The sequence below is a fragment of the Vigna unguiculata genome, chromosome 7, assembly GCF_004118075.2.
Source record: "Vigna unguiculata cultivar IT97K-499-35 chromosome 7, ASM411807v1, whole genome shotgun sequence".
NCBI classification, from domain to species: domain Eukaryota; kingdom Viridiplantae; phylum Streptophyta; class Magnoliopsida; order Fabales; family Fabaceae; genus Vigna; species Vigna unguiculata.
The window spans coordinates 10376366-10396013 of NC_040285.1; the positions used below are offsets into that span (position 1 = coordinate 10376366).

General features: G+C 34.0%; 1 protein-coding gene across 3 annotated transcripts; it reads right to left on the reverse strand.

The window, feature by feature from the left end:
* Positions 1-275: 275 nt before the first annotated feature.
* On the reverse strand, positions 276-17313 carry LOC114189564 (phosphatidylinositol 4-phosphate 5-kinase 9). 3 transcript variants are annotated; one of them, XM_028078165.1, is made up of 10 exons: positions 17029-17312; positions 15939-15974; positions 14594-15788; positions 13670-13837; positions 10609-10774; positions 9799-9909; positions 5085-5272; positions 4485-4633; positions 1073-1238; positions 276-724 (listed from the first exon to the last, which is right to left on the reverse strand). In XM_028078165.1, the coding sequence occupies exons 3-10, from the start codon at positions 15562-15564 to the stop codon at positions 448-450; spliced, it is 2196 nt and encodes a 731-aa protein (XP_027933966.1). In that variant the 5' UTR covers positions 15565-15788; positions 15939-15974; positions 17029-17312; the 3' UTR covers positions 276-447. The 3 variants fall into 3 exon arrangements, with proteins under 3 accessions (XP_027933966.1, XP_027933963.1, XP_027933964.1); XM_028078162.1 differs by having other exon boundaries at positions 14594-15974; positions 17029-17313; XM_028078163.1 differs by lacking the exon at positions 17029-17312 and adding an exon at positions 16923-16988 and having other exon boundaries at positions 14594-15974.
* Between the last annotated feature and the right edge of the window lie 2335 nt (positions 17314-19648).

Consider the following 19648-nt stretch of genomic DNA (forward strand, 5'->3'; position numbering starts at 1 on the left):
TTTTTTTTCTTATTGTATTAAAGTCGAGATATATTCATACTTGTTCTACTACATCAATTATTTACCGAAAATAATTTAACTATTATAATTAAATATTAATTTAGAAAAACGTAATAGGTTAAGTCCCTGCCGAGTTAGAAAAACGTAGGAGCAATGCTGCTGAAATTTTAGGAACTCTTGCTCCCACAAACAATTTCTTATAAGACACATAAATTACTAAATCGCTGCAAGTCAAGGGCACTGGAATTAGTCAATTTCAAACTAAAAACACTAAATTAAAAATAAAAAAAAGGATCAAATTTAAAACTTAGTGTATTTATAATAAAGATATTCAAGTGAATTATACAGACTATAAAAAAAAGGTCAATTATACAGCATGCACAAATGGTGGAAATGTGGGAATTGTTCACTCTTTAAATAGATTGGTTGAATTTGAAGGGCCAAAAGTTATCGTGTCATTTCATGTGGTGGGAAGACTTTCTGAATAAAATCTAGGAAGCGACGTGAGTAGAATGTAGGGTCCACCGCCGAGATAGATAATGAATCAAACTGAATAGATTTATATGCATGTTCAATCTTCTTAGTCATGTTGTACTCTTGCAATATGTCAATTATACCCAGGTAAAGTACGACGTCGTAAGCCTCATGGAACATTTGCACTTCCTCTTTCCCTGGAATCTGCTCTGCCCTAGCAGGCATGTTCACACCAAGCTGGATTTGTAGTCTGCATAACAAGTTCAAAAGTAGCAAAAACCCTCAACATAAAGACCCTTTATTAATCATTCTTATTATTTCTTTTCTCTCTCAACCCGATTGCCATATTTGTTATTAATTAATTTTCAAACATGCATCCTTTGACAATGGCTACATCATCTCTCAGTTCCACCACAATTATCCTTGAAGGTTTAAGTGTCAAACATCCCAAATTTGTTTATATTTTATGAACATACAAGTGATAACGAATTGGGAGATGCATGGATCAAACGTAAAAACAGAATAGAAAGGATCACTACGATGTTGAAAATGATACATAACATTAAATAAACCAGTATACATCTTAAAGAAACCATACCTTGCAGTACCGGGTAGAAGTAGATCCACCTCCTCGTCACCTGCAGCTGAAGCTCTCAATCTGCTACCCCTAATGTGTGACCCTACAACAACGCTATCATCATCTGCACCTCGAGGGACCAGAACAAGACCTTGCGGATAGTTGGATGTTTCATCCTCTAGAGGGTCTGTTAGTTGATCATCAATGAAAATTTCAAATTACTCAGTTCCATTATTAATAATTCTAGTAGAAAAAGCAAGAATATAAATCATGTTGAAACTTGAAAGCATAATGACAAGACAAACAAATGGATAAGCTTATAAGGCTTTCTAAAATGACGCCGTCCTAACCATTGTAGAGTAGAACTGATCATATGTCAACCAAATGAAGCACCTGGAAAGAACCATAACGTTGAAAGGAAAAAAGAAGGAAGAAACAGTCACTGGGTTAAGAGTTGACTGAAAACGAGTCAGCGTGTTCAACTAGAATGACCAAGGACCTGGTTCCTTTCAGATCAGCAAATCCAGGCTTAGTTTTAATACACTGGTCCAAATAATCGTGACTAAGTTTAAGAAGAAAATCTAAACATAAGCCAAACCTATTATTGTAAATATTTTTAGAATCTTCAAATTCATTTAAGCATATTTTTATTTCCTTTAAGAGTTTGAGTGTTACACATAGAACAGATGAGAATGTAGTTAGTGTGATCTTATCAATAAAATAATTATTTTTTTTCCTTACATAATTCAAACAGGTGTTAATGTCCCATTTGGCTCCGATTTCAGTACATCTAAGTTTTTTTGTTCTTTTTCGAAACAGGTTCTTTTTGTTACTTCTTTGTTTCGTATATTTTCTTTTCAATGTCTCCTATGAAGCCTATAAGGAGGAATGTGGTCATTTGAGAACAATGGTTGAATCAATGAGTAAGTCATCTCTGTATTCTATATCCTATTCAGTACATTCGATATTGTTGGTCCTGTATCTTAGGTGTTTGGAAACATGACTCCAATCTTTTATGCTCTTCAATTTGTATGTAAAAATCACTAGACAACAACTCGTTACAATTGCAAACGGTGATATTGCATCCATATGCAGATATGAGAATATAACTTTAAAATCATCTATTGTATTAAGTAATGTTTTATATATCCCACAACTGTCCAATAATTTTATTTATGTACAAAAACTAATAGAACATTTGAGTATTTTAGTAATTTTCTTTTTACTTCTTATTGTGTGTTTCAAAACCTTATCATGAAGATGACAATTTAAATTACTAAGGAGCAAAGTGGGTTATATCTATTGGAGCCCAAGGACCAAAACAAAACAAAGGCTATAAGTCAACAGGCAATATTAAAAACATGGACATGTTCCCAAATGTGGCTTCATCATAGAAGACTTAGATATTCCTCCTTCAACCTTAATAAATCCTTGAAGGATGTCAACTTTCATGAAACAAAACTTTTTTTGCGAACCTCCACATCAGAGAGAGAAAGCACTTGAAGCAGATGAGTTCTTCTTCCTATCATTATAATATTTATCTTTGTAGAATGCACAAGATTTAAGTGATGACTATCACAGATGAGACCAAACCAACCCATGGTGAGGAAGAAGAATACAAATTCTTTGACGAAAAATGTCAAAAAAGGTAAGAAGCCACTTTGAATTCGAAGCAAGAAGAGTTGTTTAGCTGGGAGGTTAGAAAAATGTAGAATCTAAGGAGTTCTTGTTGAACAAAATCATAAAATTGAAAGTAAAGAGAGTTCTCGTATAGAAAATATCCAACACGAAATATTGGTAGGAAGACTTATTTATTAAGAGACAACACATTGTTAATGCAATTAGTGTGGTAAGTCAATTTATGCATGATCTAAGAGAAACAAATATGCAACCAGTCAACAAAATTCCTTTCTACTTGAAGTCAAGCCTAGGAGAGGAACTATTGTTCAAGAAAGAAGACACTTTAATCCTAATTTGTAAGGTGGGGTTTGCACTTCATTTATATACTATGAAATTGTCCACACACCCCCTCACGCCGAGGTATATACATCTCGTGCGTGAGATTAGAAACTGATACCATGTTAGAAGTGGGTTTTAAGTCTAACTCAACCCCACAAAACCGGCTTGGAAGGTGATGTTTGCAACCACACATATATACTTTAAATTAAGTTGAGGTGTTTGCACACTCTAAATATAGAGACTTTAAGTACTCTAATATGTTAAAGGGTGGGATTTAAGCCTAACTCAAGCCCCACAATCCGGCTTGTAAGGTGAGGTTTGCACTTCACTTATATATTATGAAATTGTCTTATCTCTAGTCGATGTGGGACTTTCAACAATTATCTTGTTCTAGTGAAACAGTTAAATTTCGAGCCCTTGCTCAAGGTGTGTGTACTCTAGATCAAAATCATACTAGATAAACTTAAAATGAAAGTTGACATCCCTATGCAATTATAATGTAGTTACAAATCATCCATGAGCATCGCATATAATCCAATACAACATGATAAGATCAAACATTGAAATTGACGCACACTTTATCAAAGACAATATTGGCAAAGGTGTTGTAATTAGAACCCTTGTTCCTATAGGACTTCATATATCAAACATTTTCACAAAGGGGCTTCATCAAATCAGACTCTAGGATCTTGTAAGTAAGTTGGGAATGATCAAAATTTATTTACTAACTTGAGGGAGAGCATTGTAACTAGCAAATTATTAGGATAAAAATATCATCATAGTGATTAGGAGAAAATATCTTTAGAATCTTCTGATCCATGGTAATATATTTTTATTTACTTATTTCAAAAAGTTTGATTGTTACAAATAGAGGTAACAAAAATGTAATTGGTGGGATTGTTATCTATAAAATAATTCTCTATCAAAAAGACGTTTGACACAAGGGATCCACACACCTAAGAGCCATCACCATTACACATTGTACTTATTTTAGGTAGTCACCAAGAAAAACTATCAACTCAGATACTACTTGTTGAGAAATTTGAGGGGAGAAAACAACGAGGAGATCTTCAATAATAAGCACAAGATAAAAACATAAGAGAATTTTATACCACCTTCATATTAAAACCTTTAGACTATAGAATTGTCAATAACAAGGTAGATGGACATAGTCAATTAGGGATAAGAAAAGGAAGTTTCCAGAAATTGGCCTCGTTTTCATCAGCTACCCTACCAAATGAAACTAAAACAACCCATGATTATATCGTCTACTAGTCACATCAATAATTAGGGGAATCGAGTTATCTTTTTAGTCTCTCCGTTTCAGATCATTAGTTTCATTCTGATGCATGAAAACATCTTATTAAAGACACCTTGATATATAAATACTTAAAAATACCAGCCCAAAATAAATATCAACCATACAAAGGCAAATAAAAAAATCATTTGCTTTTTAGATTGGACAAATACTCACCTTCCTCTGCAAGAATTGCCAATCCATCTACAGTTCTACTTTGGTTGTATGGACGTAGCTGCTGGGGAGCTCGATAATGAACACCAAGAAGGAGGCTGTAATCCATTATCTGTTGTAATTCCAAGAACTTGCTGTCAATCTCAATCTGCCTGCACAATGAGGATGACCAAGACTGTAAGGTAATATTCAATTTTGAAACAAAGTGTGGTACATAATAAAATTTTGGTAAACTCACTAGACAAAATTTTGGAATTCAAACAAACACAAGCAGTTCCTATTTTTATTAAGCAACAATACATCTATATGGGGAAGGGGGACAAGAAAACACCTGTTCCTTAAAAGTTGTATATATTCACTCTATATAATATCAGAATGTGTCAACAATTCAACTAAACCGAAAGAGACATTTGCTTTATAAACCTACATGTACAAACTAAAAGATATACAAATTTGTTTCTATCTGCTTTGTTCTTTGTTCCTTTTTAAACAAAGAGTAACTTATCCTCCTTTATCTTTATCTTCCTAGCAATAAAAATATTTTATATAAAGAATAAACATCAGGAAAATGCAAAATTAAAGAAAATAAATAGTATCACTTACTTCAATAAAGACTCTCGCCAAGATGGTTCCAAGAAAAAGCAGTAGTTCAAATCCAAATCTTTAAGAGTAGTGTTCTCATCAATTTCTATCTTGTCAGAAGAACGTCCACACGATGAACCTTTCAAATCATATCTCCTATGGATCCTTAATTCTGTGCAGAACATATTTCCCATCACAACAAAGCGAAACTGCAAAATAGAGAATTATGTATAAATATTAGCATTCTAATTAAATAAAATGTAGATTATTAAGTCATTTTGAATGAAATATGTTAAGTCATGACAAGTTCAAATATTTGATAAGGTATATTTGCTTTGTGAAAAATCTTGTCCTTATGGCATTTCGCAATTGCAATTGCAAGTATTAAAGAGCAAGTTTGTTAGGAACATGAAGCCTATTACTGAAGGGTGGTAAAGAAGAAATACGAACAAAACAAACCCATCAGACCGAGAACTCAAACAACTAGACAGTTAGTGCATAAATAGCAATGTTATTACTGTAGTAGCAGGTTTCTTGAAACTCATTTTGGGAGTGTTGAGACTCCTAAGTTCTCAGTAATCAGTACAAAATAACACAAGTGGTTGTTGGTAGCAGGTTTCTTGAAACTCATTTTGGGAGAGTGTTGAGACTCCTAAATTCTCAAAACTCCTGTTTTTTACTCTCTATTCTCTTTAACTCTACCTCTGTATTGTGTTGTAAATTCTTTCCATTCTTGGTACCAGTTGTCTCAATTGGTATCAAAGCTCCAATCTTGGAGTTGTGTTCATCAAGAATTAACACAAGTGAGGCAAGTAGAGGACTTCAATAAGTGAAAAGAAAATCAAAGGAAGAATGGAAATTGTAGAGAAATGATGGAAAGCATAGTTCAAAAGATGGATAATCAGATGCAGAGAGGGGAAGGAGGCTTGAAGAACAACAAATCAAAGACAAGAAGTGATAAAACAGAGTCAGAAGCAAAGAGGGTTTAGATTGGAGTTGCAAGATCACTGGAAAGATTTGTGATACCTTCCTTTAGCAGAAAGGAAGATGAGCATGGATGAGCCCATAAATTGAATTTGGATCTGAGAAAGACAAGACGAAGGCGGTATTGGTTTATTTGGAAGGATGGCACTTAGTTGGTTCCATGATGAGAATCTTGCAACCCAAGATCAATTTGAGAGGTTTTCAAGAATTTCGTTATGGACAGAGGTGGACCTTGTGCTGCAGCAATTTCAAGAAGTGTTTTAACCCTCGAAGGACTCCCACCAAAAAGGAGGCCATATTATGCAATCCACTTGAAGGAGGGATCAACAATTCCTAACTTGAAATCATATAGGAATCATTTAGCCTAGCATAAACCAATATTTTAGACCCACTATATTAGTTAAAGGGAAGGATAGTGCTTGGAGGTTTTATGTTAACTATAGGGCTTTGAACAAGATTGCCATTGGAAACAAGTTCCCTATTCCTATTGTAGAAGAGTTGTTGAATGAATTATCAAGGGATATAGTGTCTTCAAAACTTGACCTCAAAGCCGACTATTATCAAATAAGGATGAGGGATGAAGATGTGGAGGAAGACAACATTTAGAACACATGAGGGACAATACGAATCTAAAATTATAGATATATATATATATATATATATATATATATATATATGCATACATATATATATATATACATACATATATATATATATACATACATATTTATATATATATATATATATATATAAATAGTAAATTTATTAGAAATTGGATATGTTATTTTGTTTTATTTTATTTGTTTTGGAAATACTTGATGGTTACAAACATTATTTAGTATGATTGTGATGACATGTCAACAAGTGCTTGTTTTAAAATGTAAATGTATGCTTGTGTGTGGTGACCCAATGAAAGGTGGTGAAGGACAACTCTGTGTAGTTGTACCAAAGGTGAACTTTGTCGGGACTCTTAAGGAGAGTAATGAGAGGTGACACATGTATACTTCGTTAGGGTTTCCGAGGAGGGTAATGGGAAGTGGCACCTGCGAGCTTTGCTCATAAGACTCCTAGGGAGGAGGGGAAGTCAAGCGCTTATAGGTAAGCTGCGTGCGAGGGTTACAAACCGGCTCCTGACGCTAAGATTACTGGTACTTGTATTAATTATTGTGACGACATATTTTGAACCTGTGATGATATGTTTAAACTATTGTTTGAGACAATAGGCTTTGTGAAGGATAGTGTGAGACAAATAATGTAATTGAATGGTGTTGTGAGACACTAGAGTTATGAAAGGTTTGGGTGAGTTGTTATATTATTATTGATGTATATTATTGGTTATGATGTTTTGATGTTTCTATTAGCTCACTCTTGCATGTGTGTGTTTGACTGGGATGATCGTATATGTATGTTGATATATAAGAGCATATGTTGTTGCAGATATTGTTTGGATGCATATTAGTGAGGAGCTTTGAGTTGCTTCAAAGTTGTGAAAGATTTTGAAATTTACGAATTTTACTAAGTATCTTAGTAACATCTCAAACCGGGTGTTACATTTATAGACAGGATCATTGATCTTGAATTATAGGGACAGAATATGGCCATCATAAATTAGGATTTTCTGTTCTTAATTTTGTGTTCTATTTAAGAGCAATTACTCTTCTATGAATATTATCAGAAACAGTTTGCCTGACAGCGATAGTTAAGCAAGCCATTATAGCTTTTTTGACGACTTTTAGTTAAAAGGATTGGGAGCAGTATCATCACAAGAGGGGAGGCCCCTAGCCTTTTGGAGTAAAGCTTTATCTCCACACGGTCCCAAGAAAAATCTGAGTATGAAAGGGAATAAATGTCAGCGGTGCAAGAAGTGAAAAAATGGAAGCAGTATCTGTTGGGCAATCATTTCACTTTTGTTACATATCAAAGAAGTCTTATATTTTTGCAGGGTCAAAGGCTACTGATAGGTGATCAGCTCAGACGGGCCACCAAATTAATTGGTATGATATAGACCCATAAAACAAAATGTGGCAGCAGATGCACTCTCTAGGAAGATTTAAATGGTATTAGTTGCTGCAGTTTGATGATTGGGAAGTGCAAGACAGGGAGTTGAACAAGATGAACAATTAAGAGCTATTATGCAAGATTTGATTGCATACCCTGATTGTCATGCAGGTTTCGTGTTAAAAGGACAATTATTTTTCTAGGGTAAATCAGTTTTATCCAAGCTCCATGTGGGAGGCATTCTGGTTTCTTTAGAACCTTGAAGAGAATATCCTCAATTGTGTATTGGAAAGGTACAAGTAAGCAAATAAAAGAATATGTTAGCAGTTGTGAGGTCTGCCAAAGTAACAAGTGTTAAGCATCATCTCCAGTTGGTTTATCCTTTACTGGTACCTTCACAAGTGTGGTCAGATATTTCAACGGAAGGGAAAGGACACTATTTTGGTTATGGTGGATAGGATAATTACATATGCTCAGCCACCCTTTTAATGCAGCTTAAGTTGTTGCCACTTTTATCCAAGAAGTGGTTCGTTTGTATTCCCCTCTACTATCGTATCATATGAGTATTCAATCATCATATGCCATTTTGGGAGAGAACTCTTCCAAGAGATCAGGAACATAGTTGAATTACAGTTCTACGTACCATCCACAAATAGATGGCTAGACAAAAGTGGTTAAGCAATGGCTTATTTATGTTGTACTGCAGGAACTAAACCAAAGGTTTGGCTAGATGTATTAAGTTGGGCAGAGTTTTGTTTTGGGTCAACACTACATAATACAATGTGTCCAGTTCAATGACACCTTTCTAGCATTGTATAGACACAATCCACCCTGTTGAAAGGTACAACCATTCATTCAAAAGTGAAAGAGGTCAACAAGTTAACTCAACGATGTGATGAGTTGTCAGATGATTTAAGTCACCATTTTCTTGAGGCCCTAGACAGAACGAGAATACAAGCTAATAAACATAGGAGAGGCATAGAGTATACTGTGGGAGATTGGGTTTTTCCTAGGTTACAGCCCTATAAGATGCTCTGGCCAGCTAAAAGACCTAACCAAAAGTTTTGTCCTCGTTTTTATGGTCCTTTTCAGATTTTGGATAGAAATGGTAGAGTAACCTATAAGCTAAATTTACCAGAGGATAGCAGGATTCACCTGGTTTTTAATGTGTCTCTCCCAAAGAAGGCAATCAGCTCACTTCAGCTTATTCAAACTCTACCCCTGACCTAAGCAGATGATATGGAGCTCCAGGTTCAACCATAAAATGTGTTGGATATCAGACAGGCAGCAATGGGTGATTTAAAAGTTTTGATCAAAAATAGCAGAACCTCCCTCCTGGTGAAGATACCTGTGAGGCAACATCTACCCTACAACAAGCCTTTCCTCATTTTCACCTTGAGGACAAGGAGGACCCTTTTCGGGAGGTATTGTTGTCGATAACATGAGGCCTATTACTGAACTGTACTCTACAATAAATTATAACAAAGCAAACCCAACTGACCCTCAAAAGTCAACCAGTTGGGCAATTGTAGTACCAGGTTTTGGAAACTCATTGAGTGATGAGATTCTCAAATTATCAGTAATCAATACAGTTCACAGTTCATTTTCTCTCTCTAGTCTCTCTTGACATCTACCTCTGCATTATGGCGTTAATTCTTTTAATTTTTGGTACCAGTTGTATCAAAGTTGATGTGATAGTAAGTAATTGATAAATACTAAAAAATTGATTCAGGTGCAGAAAAATGTATATTACCTTTTGACCACTGGAAGGTATAATCCTGTGCAGACCAAAAAATTTTGTGATAAGTGTATTATCATATGTCTTCACATGATGATGATAGTCTGGAAGCATTCTAAGAAGAACCTACATTTCAAAATTTAATCAATACAATCTGTATTCTATAGTCAAAAAGAAAAGTAAAGAAGAGCAAGTGAACACTAAAATATCATTATTAAGCAAGAAAGCATATGCTCTAAGACTTTATTCAACATTCAATAAGTGTTTGGAGAAGCATAAAATATCATACACACATCAAACAAAAACAGAGAGAATTCTTCAGGAAAAAGTAACAAAAAATCAAGAATGAGGTAAAGATGTCAAGTTTCTCTGCATATCAGAAACTGGAACTCCTTTGAAACAGTCACAACAAAATCGCAATTGAATTATGTAACTTATGTTTTATGTTTTACGAGTGTGAGTTTAGATATAATATTGTTTTATTTGAACCATATTATTGATTTAATCCCACGTTTAGTATACTTTTATAATTTGTGTCATATTTTAACCATCATCTAGTGCGCAATGATGCCATTATCAGCCCTTGTTGCAAGAGCGTCACTGATAAACGATAACAATGCCAAAGCCAAACAGGTGTATGGAAATCTAAATTACTATTACATGCAGATTTCCATTAATGGCAACCTCAATATCCGTAAAGGTACAAACTGTATAATGTATTTTGAGCTACAAAATAGAGCCAGTAGAAACAAGCCCCCAAAACAGTTTTAGATATCTGTACTGTAACAAATGCCAACAAAGAAGATCCAGACAAAATAAAAATACCTTCACTTCAGATCTACGCAGTGTCTTAATCATGAATCGATCATCCTGAGACAGGAAAAAGACACTACCACTTTTTCCTGGGGAAGAAAGTTCCCTCAGAGCATCATTTCCACAAATGGACATCATATAGTCAGCAGCATCAATCTTGAACAACTCTCTCAAATTCCTGCAACAGGCCACAAGGTCATATACAACAATCACGAGTAAAGTGAAAGGAAAATAGAAAGGTGAAAAAGGCAGCTGTTAACATTGGTTCCAAACTACTTATACAAACTGTTAGTAGGATATTAAGTATACTACTAGAAACTTTTAGAAATTGTTAGAAGAGTTTATAAATCTCTATGTAATGTAATTATTACTATAAGATTAGAGTTCTCTATATGTAGAAGTTGATGTGATGTTTTAAATGAATCAATTGAATAAAAATCTTCTTTCATTCAGATTAATCCTTTCAAGTTGATATCAAAGCTCCCGATCTTAGGAGCTCTACTTTTGCATTTTTTCTTTACCATCTTAGTTACAGTTCTTTTTAGGGTTGCCTAGGGTGCACCCATTTCCTCTAGTTATTGGGGTTACTTGAATTTCACCCAACTTGTGGTTCTGTCACTCCTGTCCCCAGCTTCTGCCATCCCAGAGCCATTGCTGCCATCTCCAGAGCCATTGCTAGACCTTTTTGCCAGAGCTACCAGTGTTGCTGTCATCACTGCCGTTGCTGGAGCTTTCTATCTTACTGTTCTGTTTTATTTAGGATGGGACTAGGGAATCCCTATTTTTATTTTAGCATGACAACTCCACTAAGCAATGTTGATCTTCTAACTTTAGATTCTAAAAATCCTAGCAAGACTCCTTCATCCTCTTCAATTGAAGAAGAAATTCATGCACTACATGCTGAAATTGAACATCTAAAATCTCTTATGGAGACCGTCAGTAAGCCATCTTTTGGTACTTGCTCTATAACAAACAATGACTAGTAAGAATTCCAATTCCTCTTTTAATGTTTTTAAACCTTTATGTAAAGACTCTTGGGTTCTAGATTCCAGTGCGACAGACCATATGTTCTTACTTTCACATTTATCATTAAAAAGAATGCATGATTATGATCCTACACAAGTCAAAATACAATAATCATTCAATGATAGTATTCATGTCAAAATTATCAACCAGCCAATTTGAAATGGATACTCCGAATCAAGTGCATAAAAAATATGATGTACAGGTACTGATGAGTACACAAACATGGAAGAAGAAAATGAGCAAAAACATATAATCATGGAAGATTCACTAGAAGCATGACAAGACAAGATGTTCTTGCTCACCAAAAGAGACCTCCATTTTCTTTATTTTTTATTTCTTGGATTTGAATTTTTATAATTCATTATTGTTGGAGATCCCGCATTGATTAGGAATAAGGCCAAATTATAATATATAAAAGGATGCAACCATCACTTTATAAGTCAGTTTTGTAAGGTTGAGTTAGGCATAAACCTCTTTACTAAGATGATATCAGAGCTTCTCCTAATCAAGTTCTTTGGGACTATTATGCCACAATTATTAGGCTCTTGTTAGACCACTCATAAATATCTAATCCCTCATTCAAGATGTTTGTTCCTCGTAGTGAGGTAGTGTGTTGAAAATCTCACATCAACGAGGAATAAGGCCAAATTATAATGTATAAGTGGGGTGCAATACTCACCTTACAAGCCAGTTTTGTAAGGTTAAGTTAGACATAAACCCACTTACTAAGAGTAATGTTAGATGAAAATAGTCCTCGCAGTGTAGGATTTAATAGGGCTCATTCAAGCCCAATGGAGAGAACAGAGTCATGGCCAAGAAAGGAATAAGTGCTACAATTTAAGTCCAAATTGAAGCCATAAGGAGAGCTATATTTGACCAATGAAGAAGCTAAGGAGAGGCATGTAAGCCATGGTCTTTTGAAGACAAGGAAAACATGTGCAAGCAGAGGTTATATACCTCTCTTATTTGGCCATCTGAAGATCTTTGGAGATTGCATTTTATTTTTAAAGATTTGAATTTATCTCTTGTTTTTCCATTTGAATTTTCAGTCAACCAACTTGAAATAGTCTTGAATTAGGATTTACATGTCATTTAAGATTTATGCCATGTAAATTTCATTTGAATTTGCAGTTGGCTCACTTATAGTGGTCATCTCCTCCTCTTGTAATTCACTTTTAGTCATATTTGATATTGAAGATTTTTTGAAACACTTGTGAGAGTGATATTCTTCCTTAGGTCTTATCTTGATTTCTTGGAGTGTAGCGTCGATTCTTCCTTGGTGTTTATCTAGAAGATGCAGATGGATCCTTCAACCTCAAGTGGTGTTTCTTGCTTCTTTCATCTCTTAAGTCTTCTACATACATTTTATTTTATTTTGTTCTTTAATTCATGTTCCTATCTTGTTCTTCTTAGTTATTCACACCAATTCTTATTCTACTTCTGGTTTTTATACTCCTAATTCGTTTTTTTAGTTGTCCTATGTTCCTCTTTGTGTTCTTAACCTTAACATGTTTATCTATGTTGTTTAGAAACATTAATTCAAGTTTTCTTGTGATTTCAAATACACATTAAGTAAAGATGAGATTCAACTCTATATTTGAAATTGTAGTCTTATATTCTATATATGCTAAGCTTCCAATATGCTCCACCACTTTACCTGACTCCCTCATTGGTAAAATCCCTTTGTAGTAGGTAACCCATTTTGAGACACCAATAAGAAGTTCTAACACCAATTGATAAGAACCCAACACTTGGAGCCCACCCTAAAAAATAGGTATTAAAGAATATCAAGTATCATATACTACTCGATATGACATTTAGGCATCCCATAATACTCAAATCCTTATTAGATTATTGAATTAGGTGCTCAAGATATGAATATTATAAACACTTCTTCTATAGATACACAGTACACTAATAATAGAGTAATTCAAGACCCAAAAGCTGCATTTGATAAACAAGATTTTGTTATATGCATGCCTAGGGAATACAAGAGGATACAGTGGCCTCACAAAATAAATAAGCCTAAACAAGTATCAATACCTACCTGAACACCATAGGGCAGTAATCCTTCCATTTAAAACCCTCTGACTGATGAGGAGGTGTCAACTGAGAACCTTCTTTAGGAAAATTCATCCAAAAGCTTGCTCTTGGACCAAAATCTGATGCTCGAACTTCTCGCCTCTGAATTGGTGTAATCTTTCCCACAGTATACCTAGCCATAATGAACCCGTTTTGACATTACTTATTTTAAAATAAAAGAAAAGGCAATAGCGGGTAGTGCAGTGTAACAACTTTTTTTCTACTAAAGTAAGTAGATTAAGCTTTTATTGTGTGTGGTTACCGCTTGAGCCATCATGCATTGATAGAAGTAGGAAAGAATATTCATCTAAGTTCTAGAAAAACTTTGTGAAATATAACTAAGAAGCAAACATTTGTTTACTGAGGTAACATCTTTCAATTGTCAAGTAATTCCCAATATCAAATGGAATTCCTTTTCTCTGGTGTGTAGGAAAATTGCGAAAAGTAATTATTCATTTAGACAAGTACTAAAATAATTTGTCACTTTACTAGTAATAATTAAAGATGCGCAAAGAGTGTTTGGTTTTGATGATTAACCACTTCAGCATTTAATCGTTTCTAAACTGAAATACTGTACCAAAATGACATTTGTAATTTTATCTATTCTCAATAATCACGTTTATTTTCAGAGGCAAAACTGACAATTAACATGATTGATAAATACAAAACCCCGTCCATTTGAGAATTCTCATTTAAAAAAAATGAAAATTCATATCACTACTTCGTGCCTGCCTGGACTCCTTCCAACATGGATCCAGCTTTTTTTTTTTTTTTTTTTTTGTGGAATAACAAAAAAAAAATTCAGAAATAAAACCCACAGCATTCTTAAATTTATTACAACTAAACCTTCATGCGAGAGAAAAAAGTCAAGGTAGTGAGTGCCCTTTACCTTATTCCAAGCTGCAAACTAAGCATCAGATCATAGCTCCTGTGACCTTTTATGATTGCTTCACCAGGTCTTTTAATTTCTTTGGCAAGTTTTTTTTGAAGCTGTTTTGCCTTTCTAGACATTGATGAAAATTTATTATTTAAAACTAACTCACTTATTAACACACCTTGCATGTACTCACGTTCCAAAATTGGGACTTTATCTCCATTTTCAGCGATAGAATCTGTTGATCCTAGTTTTGAATCGTTTCCAATCACTTTCTCAATAGATACCTCAAGACTCCAGCGCCTTTCAAGAGAAATATTTTTGCTGCGAGATTGTTCCAGATTTAACAGGTTTCGTTTGGCTAGCTTATCAGATGAAACACTACTCAATCTCTGACTCTCACCAACCTTGACATCTCCCATATCAACTGAAGCAGCATGATGAATATGTACCTGTTTCTGTTTTCTCAGATCTGGCAACAGCCCTCTTTTTCTCAATGCATTGAGATATACTTCTTGTGCAGATGGAAGACAGCTATCTTTTGGATAGAAGGTTCCTTTGCCATCTTTTAGGCCCCGTGTCCAAGTCCCAACATAGCAGCCTCCATCACTCCATGTATATGCCCCAAGCCCATGCATCATCCCATTTAGCCAGCTCCCTTCAAATGAGTCCCCACTTACCCAGGTGAGAGTTCCTTTTCCTGACATTCTCCCACCTTTCATATTTCCCAAATATACATTTCCATTGGCCCAGGTATACTTGCCTGGACCCTCCGGTGTTCCTTGTATCCAAGAGCCTTCAAAGATATCTCCATTTGGATAAACTTGATAACCCAACCCATGTTTAAGATTTAATCGCCATCGACCATTGTAGGTCAGATTATCCGGACCAATATATGTTCCTGTACCATGGATATAGCCACCTGAGAACTCACCTTCATACATTGCTCCAGAAGGCCATTGTATTTTCCCAAATCCATTTCTCATCCCCCGTCTCCACTCACCATCATATACACAACCATCTGACCATACATACTTACCCTGACCCTCTGGAATGTTACCAAGAAGGGACCCACAATATGACTCTCCATTAGGAAGCGCGAGTTCCCCAACTCTAAATCCAGCAACTTCAGAGGAATGACCAGCTTCACCGTTTGTCAATATAGGTACACGGTCTATTTCAGAAATGGCATCAAGAGATTTTGTTCTCTCTGCACAAGAAAGTGCTCCATCCAAATTATCAACTGTGGCCACAGGGCCAGACATGCATAATGATCAAAAGGAATATTTCCTTATAGAATTATAACTATCCCGAATTCTCAACTGCTACAAGACAAGAGGTTGCATATAGGAAATCTTACCAAGAGTTTGACCCTTGAAACTCTTCGTCCTTTTGACTAGAGAAGAGGAGTCAGACAAATAAAACAAATTAGATAAATGTAAATAAACAAACAAACCTGAAAAGATCCACATTCATGTCAGGTAAAAAGGAGGACAAGCAATAATTATCAAGCGCCCAGGAGAGAACTTAATAGAGTATAGAAAGAAGCAAATTTAAATCTAAAAAAGCAGAGACAAATACCCTACTTCCTTCAAGTAAATTGCCAGACCAAAACATGCTATAAAATAGTCTTAACTTGGGAAACATTAAGCCATTAAACAGATTTCAAAAGAAGAGATTGCAGTTGACAAATGTTAAAAGAACCAAACAAAAACGAAATGCAAAATATGCATACATAAAATGGAAGGACAAATGTTAGCATAGGAAACTAAACTTTCAAACTGCATAAAGTCTCAAACTCGACAATTTACAACATTTTACCACATTCAATTATCACACAAAATATATAGCGATTAAAACAATACTAAGTACAACAAAAAATAGAGTAGTTGTAAGTCGATGGGTTTAAGAAAAAAAAAAAAGCAGAGGAAATGCCCAAAAACCCAAAAGAGTTGCTGAAATTAGACTCTGCTCATGTCCTTCAGGATTGAAAAACCAAAGCTTTAAACATCACCGCACAGTCAAGTAATAAGTGCTATCTCCAATCTCTTATGACAGCCCTACTATACCACCCAAACTTATATTTCAACCAACCAGTTTGTAAAAAATTCTGCACAGCTTTAATTTCAAAACATACAAACAAACACTCCAAAAATAATCGAGAAATAGTTAACAAAATCACAGGATTAGGCGATTTAATTCCACGGTTCTTATTCCGTAAGGACCAAAAAATCAAATAATAGCATACTCAATTTCCTTGAAATCCATATAGCAACCTGAACTGAACACGGAAAAAAAAAAGCCACAAGCAACAAACAAGCAGAAGATATTAACCAATTCTCACTTGTCACACACGAATGACGATAAGCGATTCCACATTACGCACACAGACACATCAAACATCCATAACAGAATTTAATAGAAACAGAGAGAGAGAGAGAGAAGAGTACCTTGAAAGTGAAAGAAGACGAAAGAAAATGAAGTCAAGTGTGTAGGTGATGAAGGCAAGAAAAAATGAAAGAAGTGGTAGATAAGGGTTGTTTGGTCAAACAATTTAAGCTTATTTTCCACTCTCAAAACTTGGTTTTCTGAGAAACGCGATGGATAGAAACAACATGTGGTAACGTAACACTGTTGATCGGATCTCTAACACAAACCCGTTATTTTTTAACGCTGACGCTTTGTCTTATGTTCAGGCCAAACAGGTGGAGATGATGAGATGGGAAGCACTTTATTCTAATTCCAAGCTAACATTTTTGTGCAATTAAATATCCCTATAAGTTGCTGTATTATATCGTAGTTGAATGCGATGTATCCCATATGGGGTGGCTGGTGAAAAGACAAAATTGTCCGCGCTGTGTTGGAGGCTAGTTAATTACTGGATATTAATCGGATATTTGTGTGCAGTGCAGTAATAATTGGGTTGTTTGTTACTCACAAACACAACAGGTTTGGACAAAAGGATTGCCGCAACTGTTTCAAATTCAAATTTTTCGTATCAGAGCTACTTTTTCCACCAAGATGTCTAACAACCTTCCTTTATTAGAATAAAAACAATTATGAATATTTTTTTTTATTTCAACCTTAATTTTCTGGAAATAATATAGTTAGAATTAATAATGAGATATTGTTTATTTTAAAATACAGAACTCTAAAGACTAAATTAGTGATTTGGATTTTATATATTTAGTTTTTAATATATATTTTTGTCTTTCATATTTTTCTATTCAATTTAATCCTTATTTAAAAGAGAAAAAAATAACTAAATTGAGTTTCTATTTTTTTTTTAAATTCAATATAACTTGTTATGTTAAATTAACATTAATACAGCTTAAAAGAATTATATATCAAAATTTAGATCTACCACATGTCAACTAATATTAAAGAAAATCTAGATTTGACATGTGACACTTTCAAATACTTTCAAATAACATTAACATATTAAATACAATGAGTTATATTGAATTTTTTACAAAAATAAGAACATAATTGCATAAAAACAAATATAAAGACCAAAACCAATATTATTAAAGTACTAGTTAAAATTTTTTTAAATTACAAAAAATTACTGATTAAGAGTGACGTTAACATAATTTAAAGTGTTACGTGTCAAAATTTAAATTATCTCCTATTTTAAAGCTTTTTTTTTCAATATGACAGACCTAGATTCTTATATATAACACTTCTAAACCGTCATATTTAATCCTTTTACAAAAATAAAAACTCAATTAAACTTTTTTCTAAAGATTCAAATAAGTATTTTCTAAAAAATAGGAACCCAATCAAATAAAAGAAAATATAAAATGTAAAGCGTACGAAAAACTCAAATATAAAAATTAAATTACTAAGAGATAAGAGATGAATTTATCCGTAAACCCTTTATTAGAATTTGATATCAAAACTAAAAATTTTGGTTCTACCTTGTCCTTGTCTCCACCTCCCCCGATACCGTACTATAACTGTATATGTTAATTTTCCTTTCGTCTGTAATCTACGTCATTACATTAGTTAATAATGTTGAAACAAAACAATAATGGAATAATATATATTATAATAAGGGTTCGTAAATTTGATCCAATTGGCATGGTTTGGATGGGAAGCGTGGGCAGAATGAAAATGAACGAAAATCTTATCTCCTAACGCACCGTTTTGGAGCCGCGAGATTGGATTGGTTCGGAGCTGGTTGTGATGGAGACTGGGCGTGGGCGTGAAATTTGGCCACTATATGGAAAACACGGTTTGAAAAAGGTTGTAAGTTAAGTTCGTAATAACTTTTTTGTCCCCTACATATTTCTTCAATATTCAGCACATGAAAATTGACATTCATACGAATGAGGAAAACAAAGAAGAACTTTGCAATCTTTATAGTGTCTAGTTTTCAGTGCTGTGGGTCCAATTGCCCTTTTGCATTCCATCTAATCTTCCACTTTCCCCTTTTCTTCACTAAACATGTTACTCTCGTATTTACATTATGATAATACTATGATTTTGCGTCACTTCTACTTTTATACTTTGACTTATTTTAGTTATCTTTCTTCTTCATGCCTTTGATTATTGTTATAAAATAGTGTTTGGAGGGAAAAGTAAATTGAATGTAAAAATAAATCTAGTTTGTGATAAGCTAATCAATTATCAAATAAACTAAAAGTATGATTAATCAATAGTGTATTAAACTTTTTTTAGGATGGTATGAATAGTGATTGTTGACGTTGTGACCATTTAGAAGAGATGTCTCATAGTTGTGTAAGTGGGTAATAACATAGTTTTAGATTAATTAGACTTGTTATTATGAGTGTTTATTGACTTTATTAGACCTAAAGTCGTTGTAATGGTTATGTTATGTTATTTTAGTTAGTTGTCATTATATATTTTTAATATTTTATAGTTCTATAAAGGTAACTCAATAGTTATCATAGAGCCTAATTATATGTGTTAAGTTATAACAAAGTACATTTTAGTAAAGATATTTATTTGTCATTTCTTGGCATAATTGCAATTAGTATTTCATTTTTTTGGGCTTGTTTCGATACTTGATACTCAGCAAATCAGAGTCAAAGCTAGTTTTTATCT